Source organism: Mytilus californianus, unplaced genomic scaffold (genome assembly GCF_021869535.1).
Source record: "Mytilus californianus isolate M0D057914Y unplaced genomic scaffold, xbMytCali1.0.p SCAF_7, whole genome shotgun sequence".
Lineage (NCBI taxonomy): Eukaryota > Metazoa > Mollusca > Bivalvia > Mytilida > Mytilidae > Mytilus > Mytilus californianus.
The window spans coordinates 3560063-3587835 of NW_026262723.1; the positions used below are offsets into that span (position 1 = coordinate 3560063).

The window sequence follows — 27773 nt, forward strand, 5'->3', positions numbered from 1 at the left end:
TGTCATAGAAATCACGTGCAGTTATGGATGCGACGATTTATTGAGATAAAGAACACCATGTGCTTTTAGTCAGATGATTATCAAATAATGGAATCCCTTTGAAACAGTTTTTCTTCGTGATGCATGCAAATAAACCGTGTCGATATAAATTGCATCATTAAAAATGTAATTTATATTATTCGTTTTTGACATTTGATTCTGATTGACTTACTCATGTTACTTGAATGTGATAACTCTTTTTATATCATTTGTTTATAAAAAATTAGACACTTTTCAACATTCATATTTTGTATGAAAGGATACATGCAAATGCATTATTATTTTTGTTTCAGTATTTTGTGCATGTCCAAATAATTGGAGTCATTATGAAGACAAGTGCTTCTTTTTAAGCCGCGACAACGAGGCATTTGCCGATTCACTGGTGAGTTACAATGAAGAGAGCAGAGGGAGGGTTCCGAAATTAAACACTTATAAATTTGTCTTCAAATTTTTATTTCGATTGTCTTACTTTGATATAGAATTACTCTGTGTGTATAGCACGCTGTATTATAGGTGTCATATTCTCGATTGTGAAAGAGTGTGGATTCCAATTACGGATGATGTATGTATAGCAGAAGTCGATTACCCTTTAGACACCTCCAATCTCGCTTCTTTTAGAGTTCATGTGATTCCCTCAGATTTTTTTTTTTTTTTTTTTTTTTACCTTTTTTTACCTTCTTAGTGGATATATGGGATTTGAACATCGGTAAACTACTATTGTCCCACATTTCACATCACATGACATAATATTAGGAGCGGGTTTTTCGAGGGTGGGCTATAACAGAAAATATGTTTTTTTTTTCATTCAAATTAATCGTATAATATCAACATGACTAATAAATACCTGTTTTCTAATTTCATGAAAGTAATATGTTTCTATCTTATCTCAGAAACTGTGTGAAGTGATTGGACGCCAATATGGAAGATCGGCATCATTAGCTACTGTTGATGATGCGAAAACACAACAGTTTCTTACAGATTTAATGATCAAAATAAGTAAGAATGAGTAGACATTAGATTGTACATGAATCATAAAGCACAACTTTTCCCATATTAATTCCTCCTCTATCTACCTAAACCTGAAAAAAAATAATTTGTGGCGACCTGTGTATATATATATAGTATGCATAGGAATTTTTCTGCATTTTGCAAGAATAAGAACATGGTTTTGTTTACTTCCCAGTCATTGAGGATCCTTTCCTTATTTAGAAGTAATAGACTGAGTCGTTGTTGTATTCTCATTTAAGCATTTACTTTTTAAAATGTTTTAATTTGTTGACTACATTCATTGTTTGCATTTAAAACAAGCCCAATACTTTAACGTAGTCGCAATGAAATAGTTCTATGAGTCATCGTACAATACATTCAATCAACTGCGATTTGAAAACTGCAGTGAAGTAATTAAAAATGGCAGTGTATTTTGATCGAATCGTTTTCTGTAAATCTCATATTTTATTCAAAACAACAGGAAGAAAAAACTGAAACAACTATATATTTGCCAAACAGAAATTATAAAGTCAATCTGAAAACAAATTACGAATGAGAAACATGTAAACGAGATAAAAAAGCCAAAATAAAAAAATCTGGTTGAAATTACGCTCATAGAAATACGTCCTTCAAAACCAGACAGTGACGTCATGTGGTCAAATCTCACACGCTCACTTGTTAAAATAGAAGGAAGTCATGGAAAACTTATGCAGAAATAAAATTTCCAGTAAGCCTGGAAAACAATAAATTTCACTGTAATTTTTGTATTATGCCGTTCATATTTCGGCCTGAAAAATACTAAAAAATTACTTTACAATACAATTTAGACATGTATATTTAATAGATGGAATTTTGCATGTTTTGTTTATAGGCAGAAATATGAGTTTTTTGAGTTATTCAAAACTATTTTGTCAAATTGAAGACAAATTTCGACTGGAAAACATAAAAACGAGATAAAAAAAAAAAAAAAAAAAAATCAGGTTTGAATTGCGCTCATACAAAAACATTGACTTACAAAACAGACAGAGACATCATGTGGTCAATTCTTTCACGTTTACTTGGGGCGTGTTTTATTGGTCTCTTCTGCACATCTCCAGAATGTCTTCTGGTGAAGAATCCAAAAAAATGAATCTGGACCTCTTCTGGAGATATTCTACGGAAGATCATTAAAACAAAAATTCAATTTGCCGTCGAATATAGCAGATTTTTGTTATGTAGGATGACATATTAAATGAAGATTACGATGATTTTATAGAAAATTAAGATACGTCCGGTAGACATGACTGTAAAAGTGTGCTCTGTTCGTGACATTTTTCTTTGTTCTTTCCTCTAACTCAATTTTTCTAGACAAATCAGGCGTAAACCCGCACTATTTGATTTTTAAGAATAATCTTAAACTGCACAAAAATTCGTCAATGTTTGTCTCGAATATGATCAAAAAGGACATCTTTTCTATCCAATTTTTTAAAAGTTACCAAACTGGATTATTTTTGTATAAAGCAAAGATATCGGAAAGTTCTCAAAATCATTTTTCTCTGGTGGTCCTTCTGGTCCTAACTATTTTTTCTATTGCATAATTTCGATGATTAAAACCTTCGGACCACCACTTTTCAAAAATTGTCATTGTATATGGATCTATATGCAAGTATACAATGTATACCAGACATTTCTCAGACTGTTTTTTCATCTTTTTTTTTTTGATAAATCCGTTGGTTGTGTACTGATTGATACTTCAGTCTGGGAGAACAAGATTTATTTCAGTACTATAGTGGTAATTAGCGTTGAACAAACTTCCAGTAATTGCAAATACTCTCATTTCGGTGCTTTGTGTCTATTGTCTTAATGTAAGTTTTTTTAGTGTGTCTCGTACTGATCTTTTGAGTTAATCTAATTGCAATTGATTTGTGCAGGTTGTTCTTATATCGTACTGTTACACCACTGTCCCAGCTTCGGGGAGGGTTGAGCGCTCACAAACATGTTATTGTACTGTTGCACCACTGTCCCAGGTTAAGGGGCTGGTTGGGCCGGATCCCGCTAACATGTTTAACCCCGCCACATTCTGTATGTATGTGTCTGTCCCAAGTCAAGAGCCTGTAATTCAGTGGTTGTCGTTTGTTGCTGTGTTACATATTTGTTTTTCGTTCATTTTTTTGTACATTAATTAGACCGTTAGTTTTCTCGTTTGAATTGTTTTACATTTGTGATTTCGGAGCCTTTTATAGCTGACTATGCGGTATGGGCTTTGCTTAGTGTTGAAGGCCGTACGGTGACCTATAGCTGTTAATTGCCTTGTCATTTGGTCTCTTGTGGAGGGTTGTCTCATTGGCAATCTTCGTTTTTATATCAACCCTGCCATATTCTTTGTGTGCCTGTCCCAAGTCAGGAGCCTGTAGTTTAGTTGTTGTCGTTTGTTCATGTCCCGACTCATATTTGATATTTTGTAAATTATTTTGTTATGTATAATTAGGCCGTAAGTTTTTTCGTTTGAATTGTTTCTCACACTTTTCACGTCGGGCCTTTTGACAGTATCGGGTTTTGTCATTGTTGAAGGCCTTAATTACGGTTGCCTATAATTGCTTACATCCACTTCATATTTGAACTCCGGTGGATAGTTGCCTCATTAGAATTCATACATTTCTACGTTTTTATTTATTTACCTGACTTTTAAACCCGTGTTTCCTGAACCGAGTCCTGAACATGCATGACATATTTGTCACTGGGCGTTAAAAATTAGCAACAAACAATCAATCAATTTAAACTTGTGTTAAATAAGAAGAAAAACCATTTGATATTCATTCATTTATTGGGGTGGGGGGGCAGGAGGATTTCATATATGAATATGGTTGGCTGGTAAGAGCTGAAAAATAGGCATAATTAGCGACAGATTAAAAAAGTTAATAATGCCCTCTTCCCTTCCCCATCCTTCATCTATAAATTTAAACTGACCTCCACGGAATAGCCCAACTTAGTGTTGAAAGTAGCGTTAAACACCAATCAATCAAATAGTAGTCCCTTAACTGTTATTGTCCGTGTAGTTTTTATATTTATCCAGCTTATCGTCTTACAGGGATGTCCTTCTAAGACTGTCATACCATAAAAACGTTTATAACACAGCTTACATTCTAATATATCTGCATTCATAAATTTATTAATGTCATTAAGACTAAACGACGCCATGTTTGTTATGTGCCTCTGCCGTCTAAACTACCTATCAAAATAGAAGAGGTGGAAGAGAGCCAGAAGATCTTCCCTATGCAAAAAAAAACAGAAATGGACCTCTTCTGGCTCACTACGGAAGAACAATAAAACACGCCCCTGTTAAAATAGTAGGAAGTCACAGAAAAATAATAAAATATTTTACAATACAATTTTGAAAATGAGTATTTGATGAATAGAATATTGCATGTTTTGTTTAAAAGCAGCATTATGAGTTTGGTAAGTGATTCACAACCATTTTGTTTGCTTTATCAGATTCCATTGGAATGTACATAGGATTAAATGACCTTGTAACTGAAGGGACATTTCACTGGGTAGCCAATGGCAAGCAGGCAACATACTTTAACTGGGGACCTACCCAACCAAACAACAGAGGAGGAAACGAAAATTGTGTAGCTATGCGAGTTGATCCAGTTATAGGCTTCAATTATTCTTGGACAGATGGTTCTTGCACAGTTCCAACCACCTACATTTGTGAAATGGTGTAAGTACTATTGCAGAGGAAGCGATTAAAAGGCAATACACGTTACAATGTGATATGCGACTTGATCCTGTTAATGGCTTCAAATTTTCTTGGACAGATGGTTCTTGAACAGTTCCAACAAAATAAATCTGTGAAATGGTGTAAGAACCATTCCAAAGAAATCGATTAAACACAACACCTATTATCTGGAATATTTACAACTGCTGAAACATGATAAACTTTTTTTTTCAGTTTTAAAATGTTGTGAAATGGTGTAAGTTCCATTCCAAAGAAATCGAATAAATAAAAAAAAAACTGTGATTTTCACCACTGCAAAAATATATGATAAATTTGTTTTCTTCTTCAAATTATTTTAATGTTATGTACAAGTCCCCATTTAAGTAGGTTTGTCATTTATACCAGGCTTAAAGTTTTGTACGCCAGACGCGTTTTGTCTACAAAAGACTCAGCAGTGACGCTAGGATTTAACAAGTTAAAATGGCCTTATAAAGTACTAAGTTACAGAGCATTAAGCACTCTAAGCTATTGATAATAATTTCTTTGAAAAAAAGTTGTTCTTCTTTTACTGATTGACACAAATAACAATATGTCCATGTTCTTAATCTGGGTCGTTCGTCGGATATTTGAAGAGTTCTGTTATTACATAGTGGTCACCCATTATATCATGTCGCTTCCTTAAAACCTTTGAAAGTTTACCTCAATCTCATACAATTAATATACAAATAAGCAGAAAAGTGTGATTGCCAATGAGACAAATATCGATCAGAAACGACATTATTTATCAACAAAAGGTCACCGTAAGGTTTTCCACAATGAGCAAAACCGATACAGCTTAGCAAGGTATAAAAAATACCGAAATGACAAATGTAAAACGAAAAATAAATACAATATAAAAATAACAAAATGCAATCATAGGAATAACAAGCATCTAACTAGGGCCAAGCGCCTCATAGTTAATCTGTCAGCAACAACTTCTATCACGAAAAAATCCCCACATTTGGAAGACTATTATTTATATACATTTGATTTTTTTCAAATATCTATTTATTTATTTTAGGGCGGCAGATATTGGAAACCTTCTCGGATAGCCGTAGTTGTCAGAAATTATTACATTTTACATGTCAGTTTATCTGTTATATATATAATATACCCAAGTTATTCTGTAGTTTTTATTTAATACTTTGTGTTTATGTAAATTGTTGGATATTGGGAGAGACCATAGTGTAACATCGATTCTCTATAACTTGAATATAAGAATTCAATGGCCAACTGATTAGTATGAACTATTATCTTCTATCTATTAACTTCGCAGTCTATTACTTCAACATGTTCAAAGCCGTAGCCGACTAACGTGTAATGTGTAGATCCCAAAAAGACTTTAACGCTGACTTCCGTTTTTATTTAAAGTAGAAAAAATTATATAGATTTACAGCTCATGCAATAATAAACTTCTATAATTTCTGTTATATCCTTCTGAAGATCTCAATGATTTCCAAAAGAAAATGTACCACTGAAAGGGATTGATTCTCATAACAACACACAAAAACACAGAATATGTTAATGGTCTTCCAATAAACATTACTTTCAACTTTGATTCTAATTTGTTGTTTGATGGAATGGATGGAGTTTAACAGGATACACATTATTCACCGGAACACAAGATATTAATTATAGTTCTAACTCTTACCCTTACCCATACCTTAACACTATCTAGTTTCTGATAGTAAAAGCATGTTTACTATGTATACCTAAATTCATGTATGAATGAACAGCGGGGAAATGAAATACAATTGTTCTTTCGAAATTAATAAACATCATTTTAACATAACCTGTAATCAGAATAATCCATAGGTTTGATTTACAAAAGTAAAAGTAATGTTACATATATGTTTTGTTTAAAATATTTCGCAAAATGAGCATTATTATGTTATATTGGCACTGACTTTGATTAAGACGTGCGTTTCGTTTACAAAAGACCAATTGATGACTCTCGAATCCAAAAAAATAAAAGGACAAAAGGAGTACAAAGTTGAAAAGCATTGAAGGGAATCCTTATCTTTCACCGAATTAAAAAATACATAACTTTTATTCTTCTTATGAATTAAGGTAGAGAATAATCGACGTCTGGTTTGCTCAATACAATTTCCGTTGTCAATTCATAGCTAAGTGTACAATGATTCCTTAAATATATGGTTTCTATTTTTTTGGTTGGAATAAGGGAGCTAATTTGCAATGTCTGGCTTGAAGTTGCAACGTCCGGTTTGAGATAATAGATTACTTCATATTGATTCCAAAGATATAAGGTTGCTTTATTTTTTTACATGAAATAAATGCAAAACAATAGCTATATTAACACTGTAACATATATACCGCTTCGTATAAAGTATACCCTTGATGATCTTCTATCTATTTTTAAAAACAATGGCAGGCATCAATTATTATGTTAACAGGGTCAAATACAAATTAGTAAGTTACATGATATTTTCAAGGAGCTAGCTAGCCTAGTCTATGAATATTCGCGTATAATTACAGCTTTTTGCCAGCATATTCTGAAAATCAAATATACTTACTGAGTCATTGTTTTCATCAACTTAACGAGTATATTAAATGACCACATTTCAAAACTCTATACGTTCCTATTTAGATAACACAGAACCGACGGGAAAAATCTGATAAAAATCTCTTGATTTCTTATTAAATAAATGTATGAATGTTGTGGATATTTTGTAAAAAAAAAAATTGCAACAAATAAAAGAGTACACAATACACCTATTTCTAAAATAGGAAACTAACGTCAAGTACTCGCAAAGCGGTTTGTGTTGGTACCGGTCGACAAAGCAGTCAACAATGTGGTTGTGGTATGCCGTAAATACTACACGGAAGTTTTTAAGAATGAAATTTGAAATTTTTGTATATTCAAGTCCGTGCGCTCCACAGAGAGCCATATAGTAAACAATCATATCATAACCACAGCTTAAGGCCTCTTCTGGGCATTTGAAGGTCCTTACTATTAATTGGTTACCTAAACTACTAAAAAAAACAGTAAAATGTCGTTTTATATAGGCCGCTAGTAAATGTTCTACAACTAATCTTTCAGTGCTCTAACTAGATCCTTAACTACTATCAAAGAACTTATCATAAACTTTAATTTTTATAATGAAATAAGAATAGTAGAATTAATTATTTTGGAGTGTAAAAAGTTCTTTGGGTGTTTTAGATAAATTGCGTGCTTAAGATGGTCTTTTTGATTCTGTTGACAGTTTTGACTGTTCAACTCTTCACACTACACTTCCACACAATCTTATCAAACAAAAATGTTCCTATATAACTAAATTGTCGTTTGATAATTCTGATCTCAAATATATTTACTGCAATTCATTTAAAGTTTTCTTCTCTAATGAGAAAGATTAATATGCTAGATATTCTTATTGCAGGTGAAATGAGATGAATGAAGCTGTTAATTTTCTCCTTGATAATCTTTATTTACGTTTCGACAATTAGTTTATTTACAGGTTGTAGGTATTCCTATGGACATCATTTGTGTTCCTTTAACAACAGACTTGTTCTTGTACTGTTATGAATCACATTTTATGACCAAACTCAATAAAGACCCGTCTTAATTGCATTTAATTTATAAATTCAACAACACTTACCGTTATTTTGATGATATTTTTGCATTAAATAATCATGAATTTTCTAAAATTACTGCCGACATTCTGTCCTGTCTCAGATTTAAATATTTCAGTTTTACACGGAAAACTCTATACAAAACTTTACGACTAAAGTGACGATGTTTCGTTCCCTATTGCTAATTTTCCTGTTTTAGACGATGATATTCATTTGGCACAATCTTACGGTGTTTATATATCACAACTCTTTCGCTATGCCCATGTCTATTGTAACGTTTGAGATTTCAATGAACGTAATCTATATATTACTGGTAAATGATTAAGTCAAGGATTTCGTTACCACACATTTCTTAAAACCTAATAAATTCTTCCATAGATACAAATATTTGGTTTGGAAGTTTGGTTATACCTGTAGAATAAACTTATTTCAAACGGGATAGCACATCCAAGTTTAACGGAGATGTTGTTTATCGGGCTCAAAAATTTAGATACGATCCGGGTAAACTTATCGATCCTTCAAATAAACTTATTCTAAAAGGTTATTAATACCAATATCACTGAAAGTAGATCTTTGGACATTGTTTTTATTGGTATTACTATTGATTTTGTAATCAGTAAATTAAAATCAAACGAAATATTTTTGTTATAAACATATACACATTAATAGCCCTACACTCTGTCGATACCTGTGTCTTAGCATTGCACAAGGTCATGTTTTTCTCTGACTGTTAATGACGTCTTTACACTAAATCCATTGGATGTTTGATGTGTTCTGATTGATATTGATTATTATACATAAATCAGGCCGTTAGTTTTCTCGTTTGCATTGTTTTGAATTTGTAATTGCAAGGCCTTTTATAGCTGTTTATGCAGAATGATATTTGATCATTGAAGGCTGTACGGTGACCTATAGTTGTTAACTCCTTGTCATGTTGTCTCTAGTAGAGAGCTGTCTCATTGGCAATCATACCACATTTTCTTATTTCGTATCCTGATTACAGAAGGCCAGTATTGTAGTTGACCTGTCAATGTCTTCCAACCTAATGCAAAGGATCCGATGGCTTCATCATGTTTAAATATCAAGTTAAAGTAAAGGTAAAAAATGTACATTGTCAAATTCATTTTTGACCTGGACCTCAATTCCAAGGTCACAAAGCAACGATCTCATATTCAAAATGGTTTAACCAAAAATACAAGACTTTAAGGTATATTAAAAAATATGACAAAATCAAACGTTAGATTAAATCAACCATCGGATCGAATGGTGAACAACTGTATTATTACTAACTTGGTACAGGCCTTTTTCAAAGAAAATGTTGGGTAATACCTGGTTTTATAGATAAAAGGCAGGTGCACTCGACACCAATCTTAATTGACTAGAATTGTCAGTTTTCCTGCAGAAGGTCGGTGGTTCTCTCCGGGCACTCTGGCTTCCTCCACCAATAAAAACTGACCGCCACGAAATAGCGCAATAGTGTTGAAAGTGGCGATAAACACCAATCAATCAATCAATCTGATGAACTGTTTAGGAAAATTATGAAACACGCAGTTTTATCTTTACAAAGCACTGACAAGTCCAGGATCGATCCAAATAACATATACGTTCTGAAACAAAATATAGCAACACACACTAGTAATATACATGTATAAAACAGAAGGAACAAAAAATCATCGCTTAACCTAACACATAATTTAGCGTAAAATCGGGTGCCTTGGAAGATTAGCAGTTTTTGAATCACCTTCATGTTGCTTATGAAAAGTACGAAGACATTGCTAAGTTTATTTATGTTGCAACTGGCGTCACCAGTAGAAAATAAACTAAACCCTGGAATATCGTATCATGATCAGATGTACACTTCATATTCAAATTCTGCTAAAATTTAATTTCGATTAAAAGTGTATGTTCAAAATGCCGTCAATGGGAACATTTAAATCAGTTAATTTAAAAGAAACGTTAACAAATCAGTTGTAGAGTTAAAACCACAATTGTTTTTTCGTTTAAATTTGAAAACGCAATTTATGGAACAAAATAGAAATTTTGATGATTTGTCCTCTTTTTTAATATAGTTTAAAAAAGATATCTATTTCAAAATCAGATTCAATCATTTTTACGCAACCTAGTGGTTACTTCTGTTTTGGCACTTGCACTCTACAAAACATGCTTACTACCATTTCGTTTATAAATCTCTGAATTACAATCAGCGGAAATGAGTCGCCTTTGCATCTTAAGACACGAAAACAATATCATAAGCATATTGAAACACTTCATAAAAATTTCTTAGGCCAATGCATACAGGTTCATGGATCCTACAAAAATCAAGTGCGATTATGAAACATATACACGTAATATTATGCACATAAGAAGTTATATACAGAATGGAAGTCAACGCTTGGTACCATCCTAATTAATGTAATGTGTCAAACCTCAGGTCATCATTGTAAACCTTCCTGCCACTGTTATTATTGATATCAGCAAAAATGACGCTGATTCCAAGTATTCAACAGGATTTCATAAATGATTTTAAATTTTATAGAGAACAAAGTACTAATACTTAATTACCTGTACTTAATTATCAACAGCATAGCTGTAACCGTTGTTTTGAAATCATGTGTTTTTGTTGATTTAGCCTTCTTTTGTCTCATACACATACTGTACATAATTATTTATTCATATATGACATTTAAAAAAGAACGAAAACAGGGTTGATGTGCATTAGTCCAGGAAAAAGATTAGAACCATCATGCAAAAATAGACGATGAGATAACAACAGCACACAAAACATTACAAAGATAAGTGAATATAAATCAATCCGAGTCCTACAAGAAACCGGGGTTAAACGTAATGTGTTCTGGTAGGAGTAGCATTTACTACTGTCCTACGTTGTGAAAGTTATATATTGAGCTAGTTTCAATGTATATCGCCATCTTGGATTGTTAAATAGCATTACACAATCGGCTTGTTCTTTGCTTAAATCTGCAATTTTTTTTTCAAGACAGAATATTAATTTTTATGTAAGACTTTTTATATAGATAAAGGAATGAATTGATTTATTGTATTAATTAGATTGTTTTTTACAATGATAATTTGCTTTTTTATTCAATTTTTCTACTCGGTCATATAAGGGGAGATAGATGTTACTCTTACAGTAAAATTTGTATAAGGGAATGTTAATGAGATTTTCATTTTTTGAATTATAGCAAGGTTACAAGTTTCGTTACACCATTATTTCTTTTAATTTTCTAAAAACATATTATAAAGCCTATCTTCTCATATGTAATTCAAATTTTTATCTGATAGATTTCTAGGGTAAGAGGCAATTCCCTCTGACACAATTAATCTAACCAAATATCATTTTGACCCCCGTGTTCAACTCAAAAACAATTTACGTATTTTCCTTTCAAAAACTTTACCATCATTGAGCACGTGTTCAAACTTTTTCTGGAAATGTGTATCGTGCGCACTTACATTAGTGTCAATGGTTTACATTTTTCTACTTGTACTAAAAGCGCATCAGGCTCATAAATTTGTACGGAAAACGCGCGTTTCGTCTACATAAGACTCACCAGAGGCGCTCATAATATATGTTCCGATTTACATTCTAACAATTCTCCTCACATGCCTCATGTACTGATAAATATTTTTATTTATATTCCAAATCTTTACATAGGACGTCTCGAACTTTGGCTTATATCCTTATCCTGATAAATGTTCCAAATTATATTCTAAATAATCTTGTTCTAAATTTGAACTTTTGATAAAAATGGTCTTTATGAATACCACTCTTATAAAAGTTCTACATTTATCATTAATATTTCTGGAGACCTTGACTTTGTTTCTGGTCCGAATTTTACACACCCATTTCAATCTGTCTGCAGTTTCATTGACATCACGAACTTATCAAATTTGAGATAATTTACGAATATAAATATCGCCTCCAGAAATGCAACATGCAATGTTTAAACTGCTGCCTCATATATCAAAATGTCTTCTGTTCTGATGAAACTTTGTATTCTGGCATTTGTAGCCACAGTTGGTAAGTCACTTTTTAATTATCATTTAATGAACTTACTCTTCAAGATTAAATCTGTAATTCATAATTAAATGCTTCTTCATTTAGTTTTAATCAAAGGACATTAGTATTAGCGTTAGGGTTAATGTTAGGCTTAGGGTATATGTAGCTGTCAAATTTATGCTCAACAATTTTACACAACTTCAAATTAACATATTTGATTTATAACATAGACAAACCTAATTCCAAATTACTAAAAGTCCAAAAAAAAAAAAAACAATTAACAATGCATAGACTCGATAAATGTAGCAGCATTTAGTGCATAAACACTAGATGTCATCAAATTATTCATTGCATTAACATGATTAAGAGTGAAATCAAGCTTTTCCAATTTTTTTTTTTTAAATATTCATATCAGTAACTTTGTGAATAATAATAAACTTAAAGGACTGCCACCTCAGACATTATAAAACGCCACCAATGTCTGAGCAGAAAGTTGATGAACCACAGTTATGTCAAAGACCTTTTTCCTTTTCTATAAAAGTTCATTGGAAGATACCAAGATCTTGTTGATAAATATTCAGTTTCAACTTCACAAAGAATACATGATGGTCTTGAAGGATAAATTCTAGGTACTGACGTTGTTTATCATCTAAATTACGTCTTAAAGTGTTCTTTTTATTTGTTTATTTACATTTTTAACCTTATGTAAAAAAAAATGGATACAGAATTCATATAAAGAAGAAAATGTGGTATGAGTGCCAATGAGACAGCTCTCCATCTAAGTCACAATGTATAAAAAGAAAACATTTACAGGTCAAATTACGGCCTTCAACACGGAGCCTTGGATCATACCGAACAGCAAGCTATCAAAGGCCTCAAATTGATAAGTCTATTTTTGGTAATATCCTTTTGTCGTGGCTCGGTATTTATACATCTCGCCATTGTGTTATTGTGCAATGGTCATCTTTTGTATGTTTGTCTTTCGTTTTTACTTATGTGCTTTGTCTATATAGTGTCTACATGTCATTTTGTTTTTCATTGTCGACATAGTTGTTTGTTTTTATATGTATATTAAGTTAATAACACAATGTTGACTGCTGTTTCTCAATTTTTGAAACTTTACCTATTGTGTCTGTTTGTTTTGCTTACACATAGTTGTAAATATAATGAAATTGTACCCGACTGTTATACACGTGAGAGGTTTAGCTAGCTATTAAACCTGGTTTAATCCACCATTGTCTACATAAGGAAATGCCTGTACCAAATCAGGAATATGACACTTGTTTTCCATTCGTTTGATGTGTTTGAGCTTTTGATATTTCCATTTGTTAAGGAACGTTACGTTTTAAAAATTTGCCTTGGAGTTCGGAATTTTTTAAATTTTACCTTTTTATTGAAACAAAGAACACCATGTGCTTTTATTCTGATATCAAATAATGGAATCCTTATGAAAAAGTTTTTCTTCATGAAGCAAATAAAATCAAAAGTCGAAATAAATTTTATCACTCAAAATGTAATTTATATTATTCTTCTTTGACTTTTGATTTTGATTGCCTACCTTGAACATGATTACTCTTTGTGTATCATTTGTTTATTAAAATTAGATACATTTCAACATTCATACTTTTTATGAAAGGATACATACAAATGAATCAATTTTTTTTTGTTTCAGTATTTTGCGCATGTCCAAATAGTTGGAGTCATTATGAAGACAAATGTTTCTTTCTAAGCCGTGACAACGAGACGTTTGCCGATTCACTGGTGAGTTAAAATGAAAAGAGCAGAGTGAGGGTTCCGAAATTAAATGTTTATAAATTTGTCTTCAAATTATGATTTCGATTGTCTTACTTTGATAGAGAATGTGTTCTATTCTCGATTTTGAATGAGTGTGGATTCCAATGATGGATGATGTATGCATAGCAGAAGTTGCTAACCCGTTAGACACATCCAGTCTGGCTTCTTTTAGAGTCAATGTGAATCCGTGAATTGCTCATGTTTATTTTGTTTTTTGTTTTGTTTTTTTTTTTACCTTGTTTTGTATCTTCTTAGTAAATTTATGGAATTTGAACATCGGTAAACTACTGTTGCCACTTTTTTAACATCACATGATCTTGTATATGAAATCAATAATTTTGAATTCATAAATAACAAGCACAAGGAACTGCAACCTTAGAATAAGAACAATGACATACTATTAGGAGGGGGAAATACATCTACACAATGTAGTTTGTTTTATCATGGTCATAACAAAGCACTTGGTAATGTAAGAATATCGGTTTGTTTCAATGTGAAAGCTGTTTTCGAGGGACATAACAGAAAATATGTCCATTATTTCATTCAAATTAATCGTATAATATCAACATGATCAATAAATACTTGTCATATAATTTGAAAGTATTGTTTTTCTATCTTTTCTCAGAAACTGTGTGAAGTGATTGGACGCCAATATGGAAGATCGGCATCATTAGCTACCGTTGATGATGCAAAAACGCAACAATTTCTTACAGATTTAATGATCAAAATAAGTAAGAATGAGTAAACGTTAGATTGTAAATAAATGATGAACACAACATTTCTCCTCTATCTACCTGAACCTGAAAAAAATATGAAGCGACTTGTTTAAAGTACTATTAAGCTTGGCTGTCTTAGTGGCTATAGTTTTGTTTTGTTATGGTCTTTAAGTTAGTAAATGATTTCGATATTAAAGTTTCGTATGTATAGGAGCTTTTCTGCATTTGGTCGGAATAAAAATATGGCTTTTGTTTACTTCCTTATCATTGAGGTCCTTCCCTTTCTTAAAAAATGATTTACTGAGTCTTAGTTGTTAAGAATTTACTTTTTAAAAGTTTGTTGACCTCATTGTTTGCATCTAAAAACAAGTTAAATACTTTAACCTAGTCGTTATGAAGTAGTTCTATGATTCATCGTACAAGATATTCAGTTAACTGCGATTAGAAAACTGCAATAAAACCATTACAAATGGCAGTTTAATTTGTAAAAAGTATAAAAATAAGAAATAAGAATTCATAGAAAACTTATGCAGAAATGAAAATTCCGGTTAGACTGAAATCAATCAATTCTGCTATAATTTTTATATTATGCTGTTCATTTATTAGCCGAATAAATACAAACAAACACTTCACAATTCAACATTGAAAATGTATATTTGATGGATAGAATTCTGCATGTTAATTTTATATGAATTTGTTTAGAAATTCACAACCATTTTTTTTTGTTTTATCAGATTCCATTGGAATGTACATAGGATTAAATGACCTTGTAACTGAAGGGACATTTCACTGGGTAGCCAACGGTAAGCAGGCAACATACTTTAACTGGGGACCTACTAAGCCAAACAACAGAGGGGGAAACGAAAACTGTGTAGCTATGCGAGTTGATCCGGTTATAGGCTTCAATTATTCTTGGACAGATGATCCTTGTACAGTTCCGACCACCTACATTTGTGAAATGGTGTAAGTATTATTGCAAAGGAATCAATATAAACGCAATACATGTTACACTGTGATATGCGACTTGATTCTTTTAACGGCTACAACTATACTTGGGACAGATAGATCTTGTACAGGTCCAACCTACATCTGTGAAATGGTTTAAGAACCATTCAAAAGAAATCGAATAAGCTGAACACTTATTTTCTGGATTTTTTACAACTGCTTAATTAAAAACAAATGATTAACTGTTTGTTTTCCTCTGTTTTTTAATGTTGGCTTTAACTACCGAGTAATTATCATATATTGTAGATTTTAAGATTCAAAATTTCCTCTCTGTCTATTAGTTTTGATCGGTCTGGGTATTTCGTTCCGACAAAAATATGGTAGCATACACAGTATTTTTAATGCGTAAAATCGTACGATTAGAAAGCGCCTATCAATAAGAATGCAAATATGTTTTGGTGATTAACAAACCCGTCCTTAAATTATCATTATGAAATGAACAATTGTCCATCTAAATAAATTTATCATATATACCAGGATTACAATTTGGTACGTTAGACGCTCTTTTCGTCTACAAAAGACATAATCCCAACCTGGATCATTCGTGGGATATTTGGAGTTTACTGTAACGACATAGTGGTTATTCTATTTTCTGGTTAGATAAATCTATTATTGAGACTTTTTATCAAATCCATGACACAAATCGAATATGAACTTTAATTTTTAGGTGACTTATAGACACATTGGGTCGGGTTTATATGTATATATTATCATAATGTCAATTGACACAAGTCACTTTAATAAATAATCTACTTACTTACTTGCTTAATGGTCAACCCAATGTTGTCGCATCCATAAACTTTTAAAAACAAGGCGACTTTAATCTTACGATTTATATGAGAATAAGCAGAAGTGGTATGATTGCAAATGAGGCAATTTTCCACTAGAGACGAAATTAATTAGCAACTATTTTTCACCAAAAGGCCTTCAACAATGAGCAAAACCCATTCAGTTAAGCAAGGTATAAAAGATACTACAATGACAAAAAAATTCAAACAAGTACACTAACGGCCTCATAAACAAAAATGAATACAATATAAAAACAACAAAAGACAACCACTGATTTACAAGCCTTTAACTTCATTCAAACGCCTCATTGTTCATGTGCCAGCTATTTATCACTAAAAAATCCCCCACATATGAAATACATTTATATACTTTTGATTTTTTCAAATTTTTATTTATTTATTTTAGGGCAGCAGATATTGGAAACCTTCTCGGATAGCCGTAATTGTCAGTAATTGTTTTACATGTTATATGTCAGTTTATTTATTATATATCTACACCAAAATCATTCTGTTTGTTTTTATTTGATATTTGTTTTTATGTAATTTGTTGGATGTTGACCTTATAGTGTAACATCAATTTTCTTCATATTGATAATACCAGAGAGAGAGAGAGAGAGAGAGAGAGAGAGAGAGAGAGAGAGAGAGAGAGAGAATCAACGTTTGCGGTTGCTTATCAGCGACTGTTGATTTTCAAGATTTTGAATAAAGAACACGAATAATCTCTAGTTTACTTGGGAATAAAAATTCAAAGGCAAGCTGATTGTTTAGGAATTTATTATGAGCTATTATCGTTTTATCTACTAGTTTCGCACTCTGTTATTTTGAAGCCCATAGACGACTTACGTGTAAATCTGTAGATCCAGATTATACTGTAACACTTACTTCCGTTTTATTTAATGTAGAAACATTAAATTAATTTTACAGATCGTGCAACAATAAACTTCAATAATATCTGTTAAATCCTTCTGTAGATCTCAATGATTTCCATAAAAACTGACCACTGAACGGCATTTATACTCATAACGACACACAAAAACACATAATATTTAAATGGTCTTCCAATTAACATAACAATCAATTTTGGTTCTAATATGTTGTTTGATGGAACGAATAGAGTTAAACAAGATACACAATTTACACCGGAACTCAAGATATAACTTCTAGTTCCAACTCTTACCCTTACCCATATCCAAACACTCTCTAGTTTCTGATATGAAAAGCATGTTTACTATGTACAGTTAAATGTATGGACAAGTGAACAGCGGGAAAATGAAATACAATTGTACTTTTTAAACACCATTCTAACATCACTGTCTGAATTATCAAGCTGATAACTGTCATTTATAACATATACTAAAATCAGAATAATCCATAGGTATGCTTTACAATAGTAAATAGTGGTTTATTATTCGTTGTTGTTCTGTGGTTTGCATGTTGTGTCGACTATTATATTATTTGTTTGTGCTTTTCTCTGTCCTGTAGTGTTTTAGCGATATTTTTTAACATTGTTATAAAGCTTGAGGTTTGGCATGCCATGAAACCAGGTTCAACTCACCATGTTTTCTTAAAATGTCCTGTACCAAGTCAGGAATATAGCAGTTGTTATCAAATTGTTCGCTTCTATGTGTGTTGGCGTTTGTTTTTGTTGCACTTCGGTGTTCCTGGTGTTCCTTTGTTTTCCTCTGATAATTGATGTTTTTCCCTCGGTTTTGGTTTGTAACCCAGATTTGTTTTCTCTCAATCGATTTGTGACTTTTGAACACCGGTATACTACTGTCGCCTTTATTTATATTAGTTTTGTCTATAGCATTTCGCAAAATACGTGTTATTATGTTACATTGGTACTGACAATTTTTCAGACGCGTGTTTTGCATACAAAAGACTCAGCAGTGACGCTCGAATTAAACACTTAAAAAGGACAAATAAAGAACGAAGTTGAAGAGCATTGAGGATATAGCTTATCTTTCACAAAAATCAAAAATACATAGCTTTTATCCTTCTTTAATGAATTAAAGTAGATAATAAGCGACTTTCAATTTACTCAAAACAATTTCCGGTGCAGACTGACAGCAAAATTTACATTGATTCTTAAAATATATGGTTTCTATATATTTTGATTGAAATATGGGAGCCAATTTGCTATTTCCGGTTGGAAATTACAACGTCTGGTTTGATATAATAAGTAACTTCATATTGATTCCAAAATTATATGGTTGCTAATTTCTTTTACATCAAAAATGCTAAAAAATAGCTTTTTCCTGTTAACAGAAAGTCAGTCTGGTAGCTGACCTTTCAAGGTCATATGTCTTCCAACCTAATGCAAAGGACCCAATGTCTTTATCATGTTTTAATATCAAGTTATAGCAAAGGTTCGAATCTAAAACGTCCAATTTACCTTAAACCTTGACCTCATTTTCATGATCACAAAGAAATTATCTCATATAAAAAATGTACACAAAATACCTAACTCGAAGGTAAATTCAAAAAGGGGGAAGTCCAAGAAACATGACAAAATCAAACGTCAGACTATCAACCAACAGAACGAATTGTGACAACTTTCATATTACTAACTTGGTACAGGCATTTTCCGAATTGGTGGGTCTAACGTTATTTCTTACACTTTATTTGCTTATACGTTTATAGCTAGGTAGCTAGGTAAACCCCCAACTTTTATGACAGTTGTCTCTAGTTCCATTATGTTAACAAAAATGTTTTGTTTTGTTGGATATGCAACCTAACAGACGCAATATGTTAATATGACAATAATCGGGACCCAACAGCCAAACGGTGTAAGCAATTATCACAGATATACAACACAACTAACTAACAAAAAAGTCATTGTAGCTGACAAATACGCTATGATAAAAAAACATTAAATGCGGTACAGTATTTATCCAAAGGTTTACAAAATGAAAAAAAAAAACATTGTAAAAACATACTGGGTCCAAATCGCACCTCTAGACCAAAACTACAAAAGAATCGTCCAAAGCCAAAAATCCGATAACTGGATGGACAAAACAGAACCAAAAAGGAACACATAAGCATAAAAAGGGAAAACTGTAAAACACATAAAAAGATAAACTCTTTAGAACCTGCTGTACAGTCAAGACCCTCTTGTATAATTTATGAAGTAGACACTTTCTGCGAGACATTTTTTGACAAAACCTGGGACTATTAATGTTTGCTCAGACACCGATGACGTTTTACAAAGTCTTTGTAGCAGCTGCAAGTTCTTGAATATCAAATGAGTTGAGAAATATATACTCCATACGAGTTTGAAGTTGGTAAATTGCTGCTAAGGCGAGGACAATTTATAATGTTAAAATTGAAATCGTCTCTATTGTCATAGATTTTGGTACTGAGAAGACCGCTGTAGTCAAATTTGAGGTAAATGAGGCAGATGAGATGTTTCTGTGGTTTTTTTTATATCTCTTTTGCAGAAGGATGTATGTATTAATGGGACCCATTCCGAAAAGTTTGGATTGTTTATGGAAAGAACATCAACAATATACCTATTTGTGAAATTAAATGATCTCGCTTTGATCTTGTTTTTTACAAGTGTTTAAAGGAACTCAGACTCGTATGAAAATAAGAAAAATCGACCAGTTGAGGTGGACAGACTTTAGGTCTTAACTATGTATTGTAAATGAAATATATTGTGAAACTTCTAGTTTTGAACATTCCAAGGGAGAAAACTCCTGTTAAATGTAACTTTATCCCTCTGTACAAAAAACCTATTAAGGAATGTCTCAACTCATAGAAAACCTTTTGTTTGTCGATATAAATAACGGGATTAGCAAGAACAAGCAAAAGTAAAATATTCTAACAAGACTTTGACCTTTGATCTCATTTTCAATTTGTTGGACCGAAGACCTCAAATAAAAAAACACTAGATCTCTATCACTTATGGTTAACTAGTTACAAGTACATATTACTTATATCAAAAACATAAAAATGCTAAAGGTAAATAACCCTCAGATGGAGTCTTCGAATTGCTTCGGTACAAATTATTTTCAAGCAACAAATTTGGGAAAATTATTTTTATTATCTTGTGCGTTTTGGGGAGACAATTCCTTTAAGGAAAAGTGTTTTATAAAGCGTCAGTATCAAAAGTGTATTAGCACTTCGATATTATATACCAAATATCTACACGTAAGCAACATCTTGCGAAAGAACAAAAAAGTGCTGCCGAAAAAAACACAATTGCTAGATGCTTTGAAAAATCACGACTTTATTTTTTAGGTATATTTGTCTGTTGGAATCTGTGTCATCCATGTTCTTCAATTACTGCCATCCAGCAAAGAAATCTATTTTAAACATTTGAAGTTGATTAGAACACGACTACTTGCTACCATTTACGGGGTGGACAAAAGAATGGTCGAACGGTTGGACAGACCACAAAATATGTCCCATACTATTGTTGTCAGGGCTTAAAACCTTAAACTAACCTAAGAAATGGGAGACATGACGAATACACATCGACCAGAGACCAATTTGAAAACCAGTGGCAAATATGACATACACTGTATAACAAATGCAGAAAAAGTACATGTATGATACCAAAGGGACAATCAAAGAATGAAAACACAGTGGGAAAAAACACACACACACACACACACAAAAAGACAACAATAGTCCACAATAATGTGCACTTCACAAACATCTGCAGTTTCAGCAACCCGAGTAGAATAAAATACCGCGGTGAACTAAAGTGCTACGGTAGGGTTAGCCGATCCTGTGCTACAAGTAGCACATGTCACGTTATCGAATTTAACATCTGTTAAGTAAGAGTACTTACCATTGAGGCTCGTACCATAGTTGGTTAGTTAATTTATTGCGTAAAACTCGAAGAAATTACATATTCTCAAACCAGCGGTATTGTTACAATGTACTTTCCTGAAACATGTCGAAATGAAAAGCGAACAGTGTTTTTTTTCGGGACAAAACATCGGAAGAAACAACAATGACGAAAAAAAATATTTCAACCAACAAATAATGAAATAACACAAACCTCACTTAAATTCATGTGCTCCAGATGGATACCAGTCGTGCTGTTTTTGACAAGTAAAAGTCCAGTGACAAATTTATTGAGGATGCCATCAACGTGGAAAGGAGGCAGCGTACAACAAATGAAATTATGCATGGTAATTTGTGAAAAAGAAACGTAAGACCTAATCATATATATAACGTGTCGAGAATAAACTTTATAAGAAAATTTCACTTATAAACTTTAAAAAAGTGGAACCTTAACAATTAGAAAGTTGAAGAAAATTTTTTTTAAAAATATTCTGCTCAAATCAGTTTTAGAATTGACTTTCTGCAATGTTTCGATCTCTGATATTTTTTGTTTAATTTGACAAAGTAGTTCATGGAACAAAATGAAAAAAAATGACGCTTTCTTATCTTTTTTTGTGTTCGAGAAAAACGTTGTCAGGCCATCACATATACGTTTATGAAGCCTAAATATGAAGTAATACTGATTATACATATACAAGAAAAATCGTCTGGAAAATTGTGTATTTTCACATACATGGTTTTCAAATAATTGGGTTTGATCGTTCTTTGTAAAGCAAATCAAGAAAATCAGAAGAACTCACAAAATATATATAGTATTATTTTCTTTATAGGAAAATGAGGTGTATCACAAAAGTTATTGTTTGGTGGTGTCCTCACTTATAAAAGATGTGAACCTCAAGTTCAGTGTTGAAGACCTGCAATCAATTGTTATTACAGTGTATAAACAGCATCAATAATGACACTTAAGTGATTCAAAGGATATCATAGGATTTTATTTACATGTACATTCACCCATTGTACGCTCTTTCGAAGATAAACATATAAGCATTTTTTTCGTTTTTGCCATAGCAATTTCAGTTTACTTTCAATTTATAAGTTTGATTGTCCCGCTGGTACCTATCGCCTCCCTCTTATACTTTACTACGAATAAACAGTTATGTAGGATGTATATCAGGGAAACAGGAACGATAATATCCAACTTTTTGATAATGCTAAAACAATGGTTACAGTCTTGTTAGTGGTAATACAGTTCTAGATTATTCCGTATTCATGTCGGGCTCTTCCTGATAAGTTGAAAAAAATCCAGACAATATCATTGCCGAAAAGAAAAACGGCGAAAAGACGAACAAAATTTCCAGAAAAACAAACATAAATATGATAAACTAAAGCAACAGAAATCTCTGTAAAAACTTTTAAAATATATTGTACTAAAACTAGGTAGAGTAAGGGAGTAAATCCAGTGGACAATCGACAATCATGTATCAAGTAAAACAGACTGCACAATAATAAAAAAGAATTAAAAAAAAAAAAACGACAAACAATAAACCAACAAAATACTGAACCACACGAACCACAACAAAAACTGGTGGTGAACAGAGGTGCTCCGGAAGTGTAGAATCAAAAACAACCTGCCCAAAGATTATATTGATTGCAGTGTTTAATTCCCTTTTTACATTCCAAAACAATCTACATATCAGTTTGTTTCGGAAACGAGCATTGTGCACATCAAAGTATTAATTAGTGTTATGGGTTTACATTCTAACACATGTTCTATATGACAACATTTCTGTACATGAACTGATAAATGTTCTAATTTATGTCCTAACAAATGTTCTATATAGCAACATTTCTCTTCATGTACTGATAAACGTTCTAATTTATATTCTAACAAATGTTCTATATAACAACATTTTCTCCACTTTTACTGATAACTGTTCTGATTTACGTTCCTAGTGTTCATATGGGATGTTTACTTTGGTTTTGGTGCGAATTTGACACCCACATTCTAACCTGTCTGCAGTTGCCATTCACATTCTAAAACGATCTGACATTGAAATCACGATATTTGATACCAAGTCTTATCAAAATTGAGATAATTAACGAAAACTAGTATAAATATCGCCTTATTAAATGCAACAAGCAGTATTAAACTGAAACATTATCTTATAAAATGTCTCCTGTTTTGATAAAACTTCTTGTTTTGGCAGTTGTAGGAACAGCTGGTAAGCGTAATTATATATTTCATTTAATGAACTGCCTTTTCAAGCTTTTAAAGATATACGTATATCACGTATATCTTATAACAAAATACTGATGATTACAGCTAAATAATAGTTCATTTCCTGTTTTTTCCTCGATGGAAGACACTAAAGTAGAACCTATGACAAACATGATGATTTAAAAATGTTTACTTCTCATTTCTCAACAGTAATATATGCTCTGTTCCAACTTATGACTTTTACACATCTAAGCTAATACATTACACTCGTGCACGCTCCAAAGATACGAACTTCATTGACAGAAGTGTGCTCCTTACACAAAAAACTAAACCCTCAGACTGATGAGGAAGAACGATTGAAATCCATATCAAATAAGTTTTATAGTCACCATTTTGAATCGGTCGACTGATATGCTTTATCTGTGTCTCAACTCATTTGCCACATGTATGTGTTTCAACTCATTAGCAAAATGTCTTTTTCTCAATTCATTAGCGACATGTTTTTAAAGTCTTAGATCTTCAGCTACCGGAATAGCTGTTTAATCTGTAGTTGTACCGATGGTGTCCTATTCCCGTTGATGACATTTTGAGTGACTGTTGCTTCGCATGGCGGAAGAAGCATGCGTATATTTGTAGTAGGAGACGCCTACCCTGTCGACGCCTAATACCTCAATCATTATCGTGATGATGCAATTCAATTAGTTTGTATTGGTTACCTTTGTTTCTTCTCGATAAAAGAGATTTGAACTACTGTCGCCTTAGCTTGTCTTCATTATACAGATTATTTTTGTAATTTACACATTTACACTTCTTTGTTCAATGATGTGACACATACTAATTCAATATTATTACTATTTCAGTATTTTGCACATGTCCAAATGGATGGAATCATTATGAAGACAAATGTTTCTTTCTAAGCCGGGACAATGAGACGTTTGGAAATTCTCTGGTGAGTTGAGATAATGATCAAAAGGTCTGAAATATACTAACATATAAACTACGTTTAAATCGTTCTTTTGTTTGAAATAACTTTCTCATCAGATTAAACAGTTTGATGGTAACCGCCAAGTAGCTGACGGGTCGATTAAATACATGTCAAGCTATAATTTGTTATCAATTACTAGACTTAGTTCTCCGGAAGGACAAGGTGACCTGTGATGTCGTAATTTAGCCGTTTTGTTTTGATTTTATAAAACGGTTCTATTATATGTATTTGTCTTCCCAATTCGTTGTTGTTGTACGCACTTGATGAAGTTGTTTTTCAATTGGTGAGACCCAAAATTACAAGACAGGTAAATAAAGGTCGTATGAAGGTCCCTTAGATTTTTAAAATCATAACATCCATCATATAAAAAAAACCCTGATGCTATAACGTTTAGCACAAAATGTGTGTCTGGAATAACTCTAACAAGTATATTTAACTGCTAAGAAAAACAATATAAATAAGGTTAAGCATTGACTACATTGTTTATTGGGGTAATTATAAACAGATAATCAACCTTTAACTTTGTGATATGCCTAGGAGGGATATGGAAAGAAACATGAACATGTCAATTCCATCATGGGAATCTATTCAAATAGTACTATGTTTACAAACTATATTTATTTAATATTTACAATAATGTGGATTCATTATTATTCGTTGGATAGCAATTTTCGTGGATTTCGTGGTTATATGTTAACCACGAAATTAAAAATTCAACGAATGGCAAATTTACTATAGGCTTGTATGCAGATATTGTCAAAAACCACGAAATCAAATATCCACGAACATGCAAGTTTTCCTTAATACACGAAAATTGGTACCCACGAAAATAAATGAATCCACAGTAACATTTATTTTTTTGCAGATGCTCTGTGAAGTAATTGGGCGCCAGTATGGAAGATCTGCGTCTTTGGCTACCGTTGATGATGCCAAAACACAACAGTTTCTTACAGATTTAATGATCAAAATAAGTAAGAATAAATTGGCAACATGTATTATAACTATAATGATCCAAAACTTTTCAGTCCCTCTTTCTTGCTAAAGATTTTTATGATTTAAGGGAATCATTACTATTGTTTTTAGGCAGCAAAGCTTGGTTGTCGTAAGATCTAAAGCTTCGGCTTGTTAGGCTCTACATGGTAATTGGGATTTTGAAATGAGCATTTCTGTGTATTTTACACAATGTTTTATGGGCATAATTTTTCTGTACATTTTTTGCTTTTCCATGTATCAGATTTTTATTCGGAAAATATAAAGTCAAAGTCGAAACAAAACACACACAAAACCAACCAATGGGAGAAATAAACAGATATAAATCAACAGCGAACACACTCACATATCTATATCTCCCACAATAAGGTCGACATGGGATGCTGAAATCTTTCTCATTTACACTTATACCATTAGTTGGAAATCAAAGGAAATCTTATACAGAAATAAAACTTCATACTGTTTTCATGCTATGCTGTTCACCCGTTTGTCAGAATCAAGCACTATTTAGCATAACTTAGATAACAACGGAAGTTTGTGAATAGATATTTCGTTATATGAACTATCCATGTTTGTTAATATAAAAAATGTTAATCTATCTCAAAGTCATTTTCCTTTGTTTAATCAGATTCCATTGGAATGTACATAGGATTAAATGACCTTGTAACTGAAGGGACATTTCATTGGATAGCCAATGGTAAGCAGGCAACATACTTTAACTGGGGACCTACACAACCAAACAACAGAGGAGGAAACGAAAATTGTGTAGCTATGCGAGTTGATCCAGTTATAGGCTTCAATTATTCTTGGACAGATGGTCCTTGCACAGTACCAACCACCTACATTTGTGAAATGGTGTAAGTATTATTCCAAAGAAATCGAATGAATTTTAAACTGTGATTTTCAGCACTGCAAAAATGTATCATTAAAACTTTTATTTTCAAAGTATTGTTATGTAATGTACAAGCGCCATCTAAATCAGTTGATCATTTATACCAGGCTTAAAAAGTGTGTACGCCTGGCGCGTTTCGTCTACAAAAGAATCATCAGTGATGCATGATCACAAAAGTTAAAATGGCCAAATAAAGTACAAGTTGAAGAGCTTGAAGCACCATCAGCCATTGATAATAATTGCTTTGAAGAAAAGTTGTTCTTCTTTTACTGATTGACCTAAATAACAAAACAGACAAACTAGATCGTTAGTTGGATATTTGGAGTATACTGTTATTACACAGTGGTCAACCCAATATATCATGTCGCCTTTCTTAAACTTTTGAAAAGATGACCTCAACCTTAAAATTAATATAAAGATAAGCAGAAAAGGAATCATTGCCAATGAGACAAATATCCACAAGAGACGATATTAATAAGCAACTAAAGGTCACCGCTTTCAACAATGAGCAAAACTTATACAGCTTAGCAAGGTATAAAAGCCGCCAAAATGACATGTAAAACAATTCAAACGAGAACCATTATGGCCTCATTAACGAAAAATTAATATAATATAAAAACAACGAAGGGCAATCACATGAATTACAAGCATATGACTAGGGTTAAGCGCCTCGTTGTTCATTTGTCAGTAGTAACTTCTATTTAAAAAAATCCCCAAATTTAAAAGATCATTAATATTTATTTTCAAATATCTTTTTATTTATTTTAGGGCAGCAGATATTGGAAACCTTCTCGGATAGGCGTAATTGTCAGAAATTGTTTTACATTTTACATGTCAGTTTATTTATTATAAATATATATATATACCTAAATTCTTCTGTTGATTTTATTTGATATTTTGTTATATGTAAATTGTTTGATATTGGGAGAGACCATAGAGTCAAATGGATTCTCTTCATATTGATAATACCAGAGAGAGAGAGAGAGAGAGAGAGAGAGAGAGAGAGAGAGAGAGATTAATCTTCAGTTATCTTTTATCAATTAACCTCGTAGTCTATTACCTCAAAGCCGTAGCCGACTAACGTGAAATGTGTAGATCCAGAAAATACTGTAACCCTCACTTCCATTTTTATTGAAAGTAGACAAAATAATATAAATTTACAGATGATGCAACAATAAACTTCTGTAATTTCTGGGAAATCCATCAGAATTTCTATATCA

The 27773-nt window shown here is 32.2% G+C and overlaps 1 protein-coding gene across 1 annotated transcript in view; it reads left to right on the forward strand.

Moving 5' to 3' along the window:
- LOC127708149 (macrophage mannose receptor 1-like) overlaps positions 1 to 26522 on the forward strand; it is a 51970-nt gene extending 25448 nt beyond the window's left edge. The window contains exons 3-9 of the mRNA XM_052212989.1: positions 333 to 421; positions 930 to 1035; positions 4498 to 4724; positions 17078 to 17120; positions 24547 to 24635; positions 25537 to 25642; positions 26290 to 26522. Coding sequence (XP_052068949.1) covers positions 333 to 421; positions 930 to 1035; positions 4498 to 4724; positions 17078 to 17120; positions 24547 to 24635; positions 25537 to 25642; positions 26290 to 26522 — 893 coding nt within the window. The remainder of the gene's footprint in view (positions 1 to 332; positions 422 to 929; positions 1036 to 4497; positions 4725 to 17077; positions 17121 to 24546; positions 24636 to 25536; positions 25643 to 26289) is intronic.
- The last annotated feature ends 1251 nt before the right edge of the window (positions 26523 to 27773 follow it).